Genomic DNA, 13,116 nt, shown 5'->3' on the forward strand with positions numbered 1-13,116 from the left:
TACTTGCCCCTGCCCACGCCCGCCTACGTGCCCCCTCCCCGCCCCCGGCCCACCCGGCAAACTCCGGCCAGTCCTACCTGCTCCGGGCTGGGGGCTCAACGCCCGGGCAGCCTCCTGGAGCACCAGCACCAGGAGCCAGAGCTCTCCCCGCATGGTGGGTCCAGGACCCGCCCCCGGCCCGCTGCAGCCGAGGAGGGGACCCGGCGGTGCGGTCCGCGAGGCTGGCGGGCGCAGGGGTGGGTGGCGAGGCGGCGGCGGAGCGCGGGGCCAGACGAGGCAGCGGGAGCGGCGAGCGCGCGAGCTCGAGGGAAGCGAGCAGAGCGGCGGCCGGGAGCTGGGACCGCGAGGGGGCGGGGCGGGGCGGGGGGCGCGGCGCCTCGGAGCTCACCCCGGTCTTCCCCCGGCCCTCCACGCCCTCCCCGGCACTCTCGGAGGGCTCCCGCAGCCGCTCCCGCAGCCGCTCCTGCCCCTGGGGGAGGAGGGGTCCGGGAAGGGGCGGAGACCGACCGGGCGGGAGACCTCGGGCGGAGAGAATCCCGAGGAGCGTCGGCGGCCCCCCACCCCCACCCCAACCCCGCACCTTAGTTCCCGCCTCCCTTCCCCTCCCTCCCTGCCCCGGGGAAAGCAGCAAAGAGAAGATCCGAGGGATCAAACTGCAGGAAGGGACAGGCGCCCCTTCCTCTGGTCCTGGCCCCTGCCATCCCACCACACCCCCAGTTCCACCAGGTTTCCCGACTTTCTGGGCTCTTCCTCGGAGTTCTGTGGATGCCCACTCCACCCCGGAATTTCTCCTTGCAGCAAAGACACCCCCCACCCCCGGCCAGCTCCTCTCCCCAGCAGATGCCTGAATTCCACCCCTTCCCAGGGCTGTCTCCACAACTCCCCGTTTCCAGCACCCTGTGGCCCCCCAGCCCCGCAGACTTGGAAGTGGAGAGGGCCTGGCTCAGCTCACTTTGAAATAGACTGGACCTCTCCCCACCCCGCGAAGGCAGCCCGCCCTTCTCCGGGGACCCCAGGCCTGCTCTGGGCCCGACTCATCGATCCTCACGCCCAGCCCCAGAGCAAGAAGATGGTTCACCCCCCGTCCCCACCGTACGAGAGGCTCTTGGGGATACATTTTTTTCCTTTTAGGACAGAATAAAAATACCAGCAATTTAGGAAATTTAATAGACGGCAGGGAATCAGGTCAGGACTCGGAGGTGCCTCTTCCCGCCCCTGACCTACTTCGTGCGATAACAAAGACCTGGAGCGCCGGAAGGTGGGAGATGAGGCGTAGGGGGCACCGTGGCTTCTAAGGGCCTGGGGCCTAGGAAATGAAAATCGCGGAGAGAGGTGTGGACGCTGAGTGCCATGGGAGTAATTTCCCAGGAGGAGCGGGGACAGGCGTGGGGACGGAAGAGGGAACAGGGTGAGCCTGAATGAAAAAAGAACTAAAGACTAATTTCTCAGAATCCCAGGTCCCCCTTCCTCAAGACCCAGGGTCCCAGAAACGAGCTCCTCCGGCCCCAAACCCTCTATTCCCTTACAATGTGGGAAGGCAAGACATGTCTGTAAATCCTTTTCTAATTTAAATCCGGATTCTGCAGACTCAAACAGGTTCAAATGGGTCCGGCAGAAGTAAGGCCTACTTGAGTGTGGTTGTTAGGGTAATAATAATATGGGTGTAATAATTTATAGTTTTAATTTGAACATTGCACCCAAAATGGCATATGGTGTGCTTGAGTGTGATATTGTTATGTTACAGAATTACATACTTATTATTTTGTAATAAAAGATGTAATTAAACGGGGACGTTATTTTTGCCGGACCCCTGTAGACTGCTTCCTCCAGCTGCGGCTTCTTGCTGACCTCTAGTGGCCATGTGGCAACCCTCAACGCGCGTGTTTTGCGGTTTCCCTCCCTTTCCCGGACCTGCCCAGGCGCTGTCCACCTGGCTCTGTCTCTGGCTCTGGCCCAGCTGGTCCACATCTCCTCGCCCCTACCTTCTGGGAGGGCAAGGTGAGAAGTCCCAAGACGATATCACCGCTCCAGCCCAGGCCTCTTTGTACATTCGCCAGTTCGGGGTGCCTCGAAGCCTGTTTTATAAGGCCTTCTACAAGGGCTCAGGCTGAATCAGCAACTTGGAAATAATTAGAAGCCAATGACATGTAAATTTTTTTAATGCAAGCCTCTAGAACTTGAGCGTGAATCAGAACCACCTGGAGGGCTTATTAAAAAACAGATTTCTTGGCACCACTCACAAGTTTCTAATTCAGTAGTTCTGTGATGGGCCGAGAGCCTGCCTGCATTACTAACACGCTCCCAGGTGGTGGTGCTGGTTCCCGGGACCGTGTTTGAAAGCCACTGCTGTAGAATTCTCTTTTGCATTCTCTCACCGTTTCTCTTCTGCCCAAAAGAGACGTAACGAAGGAGACGTCAATGCAGAATTGTAAAAAGACATACTTTATGAAAAGTTGTTACTTAATCGACGGCGGGGGTCTTAAAATGATACCCAAGGGGGCACCCGGATTTGAACCGGGGACCTCTTGATCTGCAGTCAAATGCTCTACCACTGAGCTATACCCCCGTGTCTGCAATGCCCGCGCTGAAAGCCTCTTAGCTTTCATTATATTCAGGTGCCGTGGGGAGCTCAGGAAGAGTAGAGTCCAAGGTTTAAAAGGACATACATTTCGAGTGATTATATATCTGAATGCAGTGTTTGTTTTGAAACACTGAGCTAAAGGCTTCTACTGACGGTGTAAAAATATGCAATTTGGAGGTGTGGGAGGGTAAGTCCCTCGAGATCTTTGAGATCCCTCATTTTCGGGCGTTCCTTTGGGCCGGGGTCCCCTTCTTCTGCCCTGCTAGAGCCCCCTTGCTGCCGCTCGGCGCCCCTCTCTCCTTCCTACTCTGTCGTGAGGGCTTCTCCGGCCTTCCTTCCCCAGCCGCACTGCCCTTAGAAACTCAGCCTCCTTCCTTCCCTGAGAACTACCATCGGGTCGCTGGCCAGGCAGACCGGGAGCGCGCCCGCCTCCCCCCTTCCTAGGGTAGCGGGCCCTGGGTACAGTCCCCCTGGGTCAACCCGAAAGTCCTCGCCCCCGGTCTCCATGCATTCCACTATTTGGATACACACAGACAAACTGAGCCCGTGGAATGACGGGACCCGGGCCTCTGTCCTCACCGATTACAAAAGAGGTTGGCAAGGTCCTGAGGCCGCATCTCCCGTCACCTGCAAGGGAAACTGAGAAGAGGCGGACCGCGGGGCCAAAAGGGTAGTTGAAGAGGCCTGAACGCTGAGAGGGGGCACCCGGATTTGAACCGGGGACCTCTTGATCTGCAGTCAAATGCTCTACCACTGAGCTATACCCCCGCCTCCGCAAGCTGTTCTCATTAGGATAAATTTCTGTGGAATAAAGAACTAGTATCAATTTATATTTTAATCTTAGGTTTGTGGTAAAATAAATTCATGGGAAAGAAAAACGGAATCCGAGTAACGACAGCTAGAACTCCTGAGTCCTTCCTTCACAATCACGCCCCGGAAAAACCATGAAGTTAAAGAATTCTAGAGCCTTCTTATCTGTGTCTAGACTTTCGCCAAGATATCCACCCCCTAACTTGGAGTAGGCACCCTGACCCCAAGACTACCCGGGGTCTGCTGGGGTAACGGCACCGCTCCCCGTATGCAGGGCAGCCTGCGTCTCCAACCCGTCTCCAGCCGGACCTAGGTAGGACTCCCGGGCTTTCTCAACCCCTAAGGGCCCCTACTCCAGCAGACGGAAATAAGAGGCGAGTACCTTTCAATGGCATTTATTGCACCTTTGTAAAAACCTTGATCCCACGTGAAAAAAAATTACAAAAAGGCAGATAGCCGGACACTTGGCAGGAGCGGGATTTATATCGGAAGGACACTGGGAGTGAAGGGCGTGGGTGGGGTGGCTCAAAGCTCCAAAGCCGCGGGCGCCTCCCTGGGAGGCGGGGAGGGGTGGGACTCCCTGCAGCGCCAAGGACTGTTCCTGTCGGGCAAGTCCTGTCCCACTCGCTGTCCCCTCCCAGGGTTTGGATCTGCCCTCTCCCTCCCCCGAGCCCACCCCCTTCACCTTTCTAGGATATCCTTTGCCCAAAGTTGGCTGAGGGGCCAGAAAGTTGGGGTGGTGGTCAGGGGGTTGAGGATGGGGTTCTAGGAAATAGAGTCTCTCACTCCGCCTGCCCCACCCCCACCCAATTTTTCCTACAGAGAGGCTGAGAGCTGAGGGGAGGAGGCTCCAATTCTCAGGCCTCCCAACAGCTTCCCTGGGGTCTCCAAGAAGGACACCACTTCTGTGGGGCGAGGGGCAGCTTTTGCTTCTGTCTCCGCCGCAGCAATCGAAGGTGTACAGTCCAGTTCCTCTGTGGGGCGGTGGGTGGGCAGCAGCAATCTCACCGTCCACAGCTGGCCCTGCTCCCACCAGAGAATGGTAGAAAAGTAATAAAGAGTCACTCGGTTCTTCCACCCATGGAGTCCATGCAAAACTCCAAAGTTTCTGGTGGGCCTCAGGCTAGGACATCAGTTGGCAGTGGCCTGAGACTGTATCCACTGGAGCCCAGCGAGCAGCCTGCAGGAAGGGAAGAACCAGGCAAGGGTTAGCACATCTCCTGAGGACGATGACCTTCAAGCCCCCAGCCCCTGCCCAAAGCCGACTGAGGGGGCAACTGAAGTTACACCCTATCTTGCAGTCGACAAATGTGGACAGACTGAGTACTATGATGCCCCTGTACTCAGTACTAAGCCCCTAGGCGCTGCCCTCTGGGGCTTACATCTAGCAGAAGAGATGGGTATTAAACAAATGACTAAATAATTCCATAACTACATACCTTAATAAAGGTTAGGAAGGAAACTTACAGAGAGAGGCCTCTGGTGATCTAGGGGTCAGCGGGCGCTTCTCTGAGGAAGCAACCTGGAGACCCACCTTCGTAATATCTCGGGACAAATCTCTAATTCCCCCTTCCCACCCACTGCCTTGCAGGAGGCAGTGCCAGGGAGACTTCGAAGGCCTGGGAAGAGACCTCATAAACAAGTTCTCCCATGAGACTGTTAGCAATGCCAGGTCAAGGGGCAGCGGGCAGGGTTGTCTCGGTCATATCTTTATTACCTGGTACAATGCATGGTACATGGGAGCATTTAGGAAATGCTGCTTAAATTGCACTGACTGTGGGTTGGAGGAGAATAGGGTCCTCTTGACTCAAGGGATAGCAAGACGCTAGACCAGAAATGTGTGCTTCTTTGGGCTGACTTGCCTAAAGCCTCCCCTTCTTCAACCAGCCTCCTAGGTCCCCAGCATGCTGCGATTCCACTGGAGAAGAAAGAGGAAAGGGAACTCTCCAGACCTGATACAAGGCCCCTTCTACATGTCCATGAACTAACCCTTCATATCCTTCAGGAGTTCACTCCGTAGCTACCTTCTCAGCAGTCCCTGCCTGGATGGCTTACCTACAGCTGCAACATTCTGCCTGCACTTCTGGTCTCCTTTCCTACCTGAATCTTCCCTTGAGCACTTAGCACTTTCTAACTTACTACATATACATGTGTGTGTATAACTGTGTATGTGTGTGTGCATATATAACTGTTTATTGTCCTTCCCCTCCTCCAACACTGCAAAGTAAGCTCCGTGAGGGCAGGTATTTTTGTCTGTTTGGTTCAGTGCTGTTTGTCTGTTTTCTCCAGTGCCCAGGACAGTGCCCAGCACAAGTGGATGCTGATACAGTTTCTCTACAGAAACGCTAGGAGGTAGTAGGTATGATCGCCTCCTCTTTACAGATCAGGCAACTCAAGGCCAGGAGTCAGTGATTTCCGCCTGGAAGATTTGTCCCTGGTGTTCCCATGGCTATCTCCTCTTCCCTCAGGTCTCAGCTCAAAAGACATCTAGCAGAGGCTGTCCCCAACCACCAGAGCTAACCAAGACTATCACTGAGATCCAATTTCACTTTCTTCGTAGCACTCGGTCAGCACCTGAAACATTTGTGTTTGGGCGGGTTGTCATGTCTATCCCCACTGGAACAAGCCCTCCCGCTCACTGCCTCCCTACAGCACCTCAACTGTGGGAAGGTGCTCAACTGTCTTGACCGACTGAGAACCAGATTCTGACAGGAGAGGCAGGAGAATGTTCTGGTGGTCAGTTATTCGCTGGTCTGGCTGGGCCCTGGAGGTCCAGGTGGGGCAGCCACTAACCCTTCCCCAGTGAGGGCACAGCAGCCCTGTATGTGCCACGGGTGGTCTTTGATGGCACTAAGGGTGAGGAATCGGGAGATCTCCACAGTGCTCATAGAGTCCTTCAGATCCTGCTTGTTGGCAAAGATCAGGATGGAAGCGTCTTGCAGAGCCTGTGGACAGAGGGGCTCCGGTCAGTCTGCCAGGGCCCGGCCTCTCCTCCCAATGCCTCGTGAGTGTACTCCGGTCCCCCTTACTAGCCTGGCAAAAGTGGCCTGTGTCCAAGTCAGGTGGAGATGGGGTCCTGTCCCAACACAGCAACCCCAGCAAATGACAATGACAGCTCACAGAATGCCTCCAAAGCAGCTCATGTAATCCTTATGACAGTCCCCGACATAGGAATTTGATGACTCTACCCAGTTTATAGGTGGGGACACTGTAGGATTAGAGAGGCAGGGTGACTTGTCTGGGGCCCTACAGTGAGTGGGAAGTGGTGTTAGGACCCTGAGCCAGCAGCTTTGGCTTCCATGGTCCACTATGCTGAGGGCATTATGGTCCTGCATCTGAGATAAACTAGTCCTGCCCAAGCTGCTGAGCTAGAGACTCTCAGAGACTGGGCCATTTGGAATGAAGCTCGGAGAGGCTAGGTGAGAGGCTAGGTGTGGACTCCCTCCCCCAACCGCAGGGAGCTCACCTCATGGGCCAGCATCTTATACAGCTCCTCCCGAGTGGTCAGCAGCCGATCCCGGTCTGTGCTGTCAATCACAAGGATGATGAACTGGCCAGCAGAGGGGAACCATGAGTGGTGAGCATTCTCTTTGCCGAAAGTGCCTCCTGTCCAGCAGCACTTCCCACTGGCCTCATACTGCCATGACCCAAGTCCCACAGGCGACACACTGTCCAGGTTCCAGATCTCACTGCCCTAGTCCCACTTTTAATTTCCCTTCCCAACCAGACACAGGGAGTCCACAGCACAACCTCAGGTTTCATGCCAGAGGCCATGCTGAGCCCTGGCCATTCAGGACTCCAGTTAGCCATTTGAAACTGAAACTGCAGTTGACCCTTGGACAACAGGAGGAATAGGGTCGCCATCTCCTGCACATCTGAAAATCCACGTATAACTTTTGACTCCCCCCAAATTTCAGCCCTCTCCAGGTATCCGCAGGGGGCTGGTTCCAGGGCCCCCATGGACACCAAAATCCTCAGATGCTCAAGTCCCTTATGTAAAACGGCACAGAACAATGCATACAATTGGCCTTCCACATTTTCAGACTACTAATATCAAAAAATATTTTTTGGATCCGTGGTTGGTTGAATCTGCGGGTATGAACCCCAGGAATCCAGAGGACTGACTGTACATAGATTGAAAAAAATCCACATATAAGTGGACCCCAGCAGTTCAAACCCACATTGTTCAAAGGTCAATTGTATTATTATCCCCATTCACAAATGAGGAGACTGAGGTTCTGCAAGGTGAGGTATCTTGCCCTCAGCCACATGACTGGTGAGTGGCAGTGCTGGAATTTGAACTTGGCTGTCTCATTCCCAGAATGAAACCACTGAATCCCACTGCTGCCAGAGTAAGTGAGGGGCCCAGAGACAAGGAGTCGACCATCCGGCTCATCAAAGAGAAAGCTGCCAGCAAGCAGACAAGGCTGCTAGGAAATACTCAAACATTTTAACAGGCACTGTGCTGTAGAAGTATTTGACACACACGCAAAAACTATTGTTTTATTGTTTAATTTTCACAACAGCTCAGGGAGGTCATTATTATGATCTCCACCGCACAAGTGAGAGAGCCGAGGCTCAGAGAGGTTAAATAGCTGGCTAATGTCACACAGCCCCGCCACCCCCAGGGCCGCCTCACCTCAGTGTTGGAGTAGTAGGTGTTCCAGGTGGAGCGCACAGCCTCCTGTCCCCCTATGTCCCACATGAGGAAGTGGGTCTTCTTCAGGACAATCTCCTCCACGTTGCTACCGATGGTGGGACTCGTATGGACCACCTCATTCATCAGGCTGGGGAGGTAGGAGAAGGTACCAAGATCTCAGCCCAGCCCACTCCCAGCTCTGGCCTCCTCCCGCTCTGCTCCCAAGTCAGGCTGACTCTAACTCAGAACGAATCAGCCCAGGTGGAACGAGCCTCTGCTGAACACAGAAATGCAGACGGGAGTGAGGCCAAGCCCTGCCCTGGCTTGGACCCCAGAGAGGAGAGACATAATAGAGCCGTCTCCCCAGACTTTAATACGCAGTCGAACACCTGGAAGTCTTGTTAAAAACCAGATTCTGATCCAATGCGTCTGGGCTGGCACCCAGCATTTTGTGCTTCTAACAAGCTTCCAGAGTATGCCAATGTTGCTGGCCTGTGGACCACACTTTCAACAGTGAGGGATTAGAAAAATGAGACAGACACAAGACAGGCCATCAGAAAGCTGCTACGTTTACAGAGATGTAGAAAACACACACCCGTTTACATGGAAGGGATTCCTCTGGAAAGTCTGGGAAGTAAAACTGGGAGTTAAAGGTGAGAGAGAACCTTCCTTTTCACTACATATTTTTGTATTGTTTGGAAAATTTTCTTTCTTTTTAAAAAAGATTTTATTTATTTATTTATTTTTAGACAGGGGAAGGGAGGAAGAGAGGGAGAGAAACATCAGTGTGTGGTCGCTTCTCGTGGGCCCCCTACTGGGGACCTGGCCTGTAACCCAGGCATGTGCTCTCACTGGGAATCAAACTGAGGACCCCTTGGTTTGCAGGCCAGCACTCAGTCCACTGAGCCACACCAGCCAGAATTTTTTCTTCTAATAATAAAATTTAAAAAAAACATTTTACACATATCACTTTTTCTGGGGAAAATTTGTCCTAAGTAAATACTCTGGAGGCTCCAGAACGGGAAAGGTGCCATCTGGGGAGTTAATTTAGTGGGGGGGAAACTCCGATGGGTAATTATTCGCCACATGTGCCAGACTCTGCCAGACTGGGAGCTACGGAGCCCGGCGGACCCACAACTGGCTGGCCCTCCGCTCCGGGTCTGCAGAAAGGGGAGAGAGATGCAAAGGTGGAGTGCAGGAGTTAGAAAGGAAGGACCTGCCGCTAGGGGGGAGCGAAGAGCAGGGAGGCAGGAAGAACCTGCCTGCCCACCAGCGTCAAGCCAGCAGCGGGTTTTGGCAGGGGCCAGGGGTAGATGGCAGGGCGCAGTGGGGTTGCCCCTACGGATCAGCATTCGAATGCCAGGCTGGGGGGCCACTGACCGGTGGGCCCTACCAGGAAGGTCCCACTAGCGTTCCCCACAGCACAGCACTCCTCCCGGGAACCCGGGAAAGGGCTCCGGTGATTGGTCCAAATGTCTGTCAGTCTGGTGGGAAAGCGCAAAGCCCCTCTACCCCAACCCGAGTCACTTACAACTGGTAGAGAATGGTGGACTTTCCTGCATTGTCCAGTCCCACGATGATAACCTTGTGCTCTGGAGGTATCCGGGGGAAGGGCAAGGTCAGGGCCAAACGCGGTGACCAAGGGACTGTGTGACCCACTAGGCCTCCCATATTGGAAACAAGTGTTCCCAGCATCCTGGTGCCATTTCTGCTCCCCCGCCCCCGCCTCCCACCAAAGAAAGAAAGAAAAGAGAAACGACAGGACAGGTTTTTTCCCACCGGGTCCCGAGCACCTGCGCCACTCCCGGACAGTGGCAGTGAGAGCAGACCCCATCTCCCTGGCTCCACATTCCCAGAACAGCGACTGTCCGAGCGGTCCGGGGAGCTCCGGGCTTGCCCAGAGGAAGGGTCCGGGGAGAGAGCCGAGAGCGAAGTCAAGCTCGGAGGCAATCGGCAGCGGCGTTCACCTCCCAGAGGAGGGAGGCTCGCTCGCCCAGCCCTGCGCCCTGGTGGGCACAGACGCCCGCAACCCGCGAGGAGCGGGCAAGGGACAAGGGAGACCGGGCAGCAGGCGAGGAGTGCCCACGCGGGACCCTCCCAGTCTTAGGTTCCCCAGTGCACCCACCCGACAACTCCAGTCTGGGAAGCCTCAGGTTGAAACCGGATCAAAGCGGGCGCTTGGATGCCCTGTACACCCCTTCCTTACCCTGTTTCCCGAAGATGCCCATCATCTTGGTGACCAGCTGTCCCATGGCGCGTTCCAAGCCAGGCAGAAGCAGGACTAGGCGGCCTTGACGGCCTTGGGGGCCCAAGTAGAGCCCCGGAGCTTGGAGCCCCGCCCCTGCAGGAGGGTCGGGCGGGGTCTATGAGGTCACGGAAGCCTCACGAGTCTCCTCGGGGCCTGGGAATTCCCGGGGATGCTGACCCCTCACACGTGTTATGGACCTTGTGGTGACGACAAACTACGTGTCCAGAGCCCTGGCAGTGCAGGAAAAATGAGGTCCAGACTCCACGTCTTCTCTTCAACCTGAGAAAAGCCCAGAGTTTTCTGGGGGCACTGCTCCCCGAGCTGCAAATCCAGGAGACTCGGGCGGTGTCCTATGACTGATCCCAGCTCTCCCTCCTCCTAGCGCTACCTGTAGAGCAGGAGACTGACGCAAAACCCTCGGCCATCCTCCCCCTGCACCTACCAGCCGCGTGGGGCAGACAGGGCTCACGGGTCCTCTCTGTCTGGGGGAATGAATATTCTTGATCTCGACAGATCTCTCGTTCACCCATGGGGGTTTTGTGGGTCCACTCAAAATGAGTTCCCTTGGAGGAAGGGCAGGGTCTCCCTCCTTTTGCAGGTCCTTTGGTGATAGACAAGCTCTAGGATGATTTCCTGACAAGCCAACTGCTCCGGGCACCGCTGGCTCCCTGGTCCCAGGGGGCGGGCATCTGAAGACTGTGCTGGAGCAAAACAGCGTTCTTTCCGCTGGAGGCCCTACGGAGGGGCCCCAGGTACTAAGACCCAGCGGAGGAGAACTTGGGACAAGAGCGCCAGGCTGGAGCTGCTGGTTGTTTGTGAATTTCCTCCTTTGCTTAAACTGGGAAAAACCAGAAAACAGAAACAGAAGCAGGGGAGGCAAACCAAGCTCAGGCTGCAGCGGGGGTTGGGAGACACCAGCCCTCCCGGGAGAGAATGGGCTCCTTCCACCCCACCGCCCCTGCTGGTCTCCCACCCTCTGTCTCCCCGTCTCTGTCTCCCCTTATCAAGGCATCTCCCTCACAGCCCTACTAAGCCTTAGAGTCGTGAGTTACTCCACAGCTAATAAACCCTCAGTGGCTCCCTACTGACCACTGGATTCAGATTGGTCTCCTCACCTGAAATTCAAGAGCCTCCCATCGGCCTTTGCAGCTTATCTGCTGTTTCCATCCACTGGCCCTTGCTCACACAAGCATGGCTCTTTCCAACTGTGCTTTCGCTTCTGCATTTCCTCCACCTGAGCGCCTTACCCTCAGAATGGAAGATTCCTCAGACCCATTAGCTGCCTGCCGTAAAAGCCACCTATTTCCCAAGCCCTGGCCTGGTTCGCCAACCAAATGGGGCTTCTCTCCACAATGAGATCGCAGACTGGCATGCCTATTGCTTCCAATCGCCAGTGAGTCCTAGAGGGTGAGGTCATGTCTTGCCCAGCTGCATACTCTGGCCCCCTGCCCGCTCCCCTCCTGGTCCGGTGCCTGACACACAGTAGGGATGCATCCCTATTGGACCAAAGTACAGTGAGTTAAGCCACAGCCTGAGAAGTGTTGTTTGGAGACGAGGAGGAGGAGGAGGAGGAGGAGAGTGAATGCAAGTTGAAGAGGATTGAGAAAAGCTGGGAAATTTGTGGAGAGAAAACAGTTCACTAAATACAGAGTTTTCACCCCAGCCAGCTTGGTAGCAGTGTTAGAAGGAAGGAGAATTGGCTAGCAGAGCCCATCTGGCTGATTCCATTTCAGCCCTAGCAGAGGAGCCGGGCCTTCCTTCGACTGGGTGCAGGAGGGCAGAGGCGCAGAGGGCGCTGAGAGAAGCGGCAATGTGCTAAGCACTTTTGCCATCTGTTTCCTGGGTGGGGAGAAGGAACCTCCCCCCTCCGCCCTGCCCCCTTCACCACCACCACCACCACCATTTAATTGCAGAATTGAAAGTGGCATTCTGCTAGCAGCGGCACATTCAGTAAACAGACAAGAGTGGCCTCTGCTGTGAGACCCAGAGCCTGGACCTCAGGGGCATCTCATTCACTTTTCATTCATTTGACAAATATGAGTCAGGGGTTAGGAAACACGCCAAGGACACAAAACAGACCCAGTCTGTGTTACACACACCAAACACAAAAACACAAAACAAACAAACAAACACCCCGAGGGCCAGCAGGTAGGAAGGCCCAAGGGAGCCAAGGCACACTTCTCCGAGGATGTGATCGCTGGAGCTAAAAGGAGATTTTTTTCTAGGGTACTGGACTGGAACACCCCCTCGCTTCTGGGCCGTGATAGTCTCGGATCAGCTCATTTTATTTTTGACTGGTGGGAACCTTCAGCCACACCTAGGACTGAGGCTCACTCTGGTATACAACCTACTGCAAAAACAGAAGCAGCTAGTCAGGTAGGGGGGTCCGCAGCGCCTCAGCCCCCGAGGTGGCTGTGGTAGTCGAACCTGAACTACCACAAGCCCTGGCCTGGACTCCAATAGGGATGCGTCCCTCTCTGGGCCTGGTCCCAGCTGACGTTCATGGTTGTTGACATCCTTGCATGTGGACAACCACTGACGTGCTGGCTGTGTGACAGTTGAGGGCTTGTGGTTACCAAGAGACAAGAATCTCTCTCTCCTCTCAATACTTTCAAGCCACCTAGAAATACCCCTGCCTGTAAGCTACGGGCAAATGCAATTTCAGGCAGAAGGCACACGGGGAGGAGGCAGAAACATATTCAAACACCTGCTTCCTCCTCTCTAACCCCCTCTCCTCACAGAAGCTGGGCCATCTTGGGGCAGGGGAATTAGCCCTAGACTTGGGCATCGGGGACAAACAGAACTTGAAATCCCAAAACCTGAGTCCCCAGTTCTTGC

The 13,116-nt window shown here is 55.1% G+C and overlaps 2 protein-coding genes and 2 non-coding genes across 9 annotated transcripts in view; all 4 read right to left on the reverse strand.

The window, feature by feature from the left end:
* PLXDC1 (plexin domain containing 1) overlaps window positions 1–245 on the reverse strand; it is a 56,963-nt gene extending 56,718 nt beyond the window's left edge. For both annotated transcript variants that reach the window (XM_037033464.1, XM_037033463.1), the window contains exon 1: window positions 78–245. In XM_037033464.1, the coding sequence (XP_036889359.1) occupies window positions 78–153 (76 nt within the window). In that variant the 5' untranslated portion in view covers window positions 154–245. The remainder of the gene's footprint in view (window positions 1–77) is intronic.
* A 2,249-nt stretch (window positions 246–2,494) lies between these two features.
* Window positions 2,495–2,566, reverse strand: TRNAC-GCA (transfer RNA cysteine (anticodon GCA)). Its single transcript has one exon. It is a non-coding gene; the product is annotated as a tRNA-Cys (tRNA).
* A 711-nt stretch (window positions 2,567–3,277) lies between these two features.
* TRNAC-GCA (transfer RNA cysteine (anticodon GCA)) lies at window positions 3,278–3,349 on the reverse strand. The gene has a single exon. It is a non-coding gene; the product is annotated as a tRNA-Cys (tRNA).
* Window positions 3,350–3,770: 421 nt separating this feature from the next.
* On the reverse strand, window positions 3,771–10,661 carry ARL5C (ARF like GTPase 5C). 5 transcript variants are annotated; one of them, XM_037033255.1, is made up of 6 exons: window positions 10,237–10,661; window positions 9,562–9,622; window positions 8,031–8,178; window positions 6,858–6,941; window positions 6,185–6,336; window positions 3,771–4,571 (listed from the first exon to the last, which is right to left on the reverse strand). In XM_037033255.1, the coding sequence occupies exons 1-6, from the start codon at window positions 10,280–10,282 to the stop codon at window positions 4,523–4,525; spliced, it is 540 nt and encodes a 179-aa protein (XP_036889150.1). In that variant the 5' UTR covers window positions 10,283–10,661; the 3' UTR covers window positions 3,771–4,522. The 5 variants fall into 5 exon arrangements, with proteins under 5 accessions (XP_036889150.1, XP_036889154.1, XP_036889153.1 ...); XM_037033259.1 differs by lacking the exon at window positions 10,237–10,661 and adding an exon at window positions 9,824–10,131; XM_037033258.1 differs by lacking the exon at window positions 10,237–10,661 and adding an exon at window positions 8,420–8,534 and having other exon boundaries at window positions 9,562–9,815.
* Window positions 10,662–13,116: the final 2,455 nt, after the last annotated feature.

Source organism: Sturnira hondurensis, unplaced genomic scaffold (genome assembly GCF_014824575.4).
Source record: "Sturnira hondurensis isolate 20B ecotype Veracruz unplaced genomic scaffold, ASM1482457v3 Scaffold0021632, whole genome shotgun sequence".
Taxonomy (NCBI): Eukaryota; Metazoa; Chordata; class Mammalia; order Chiroptera; family Phyllostomidae; genus Sturnira; species Sturnira hondurensis.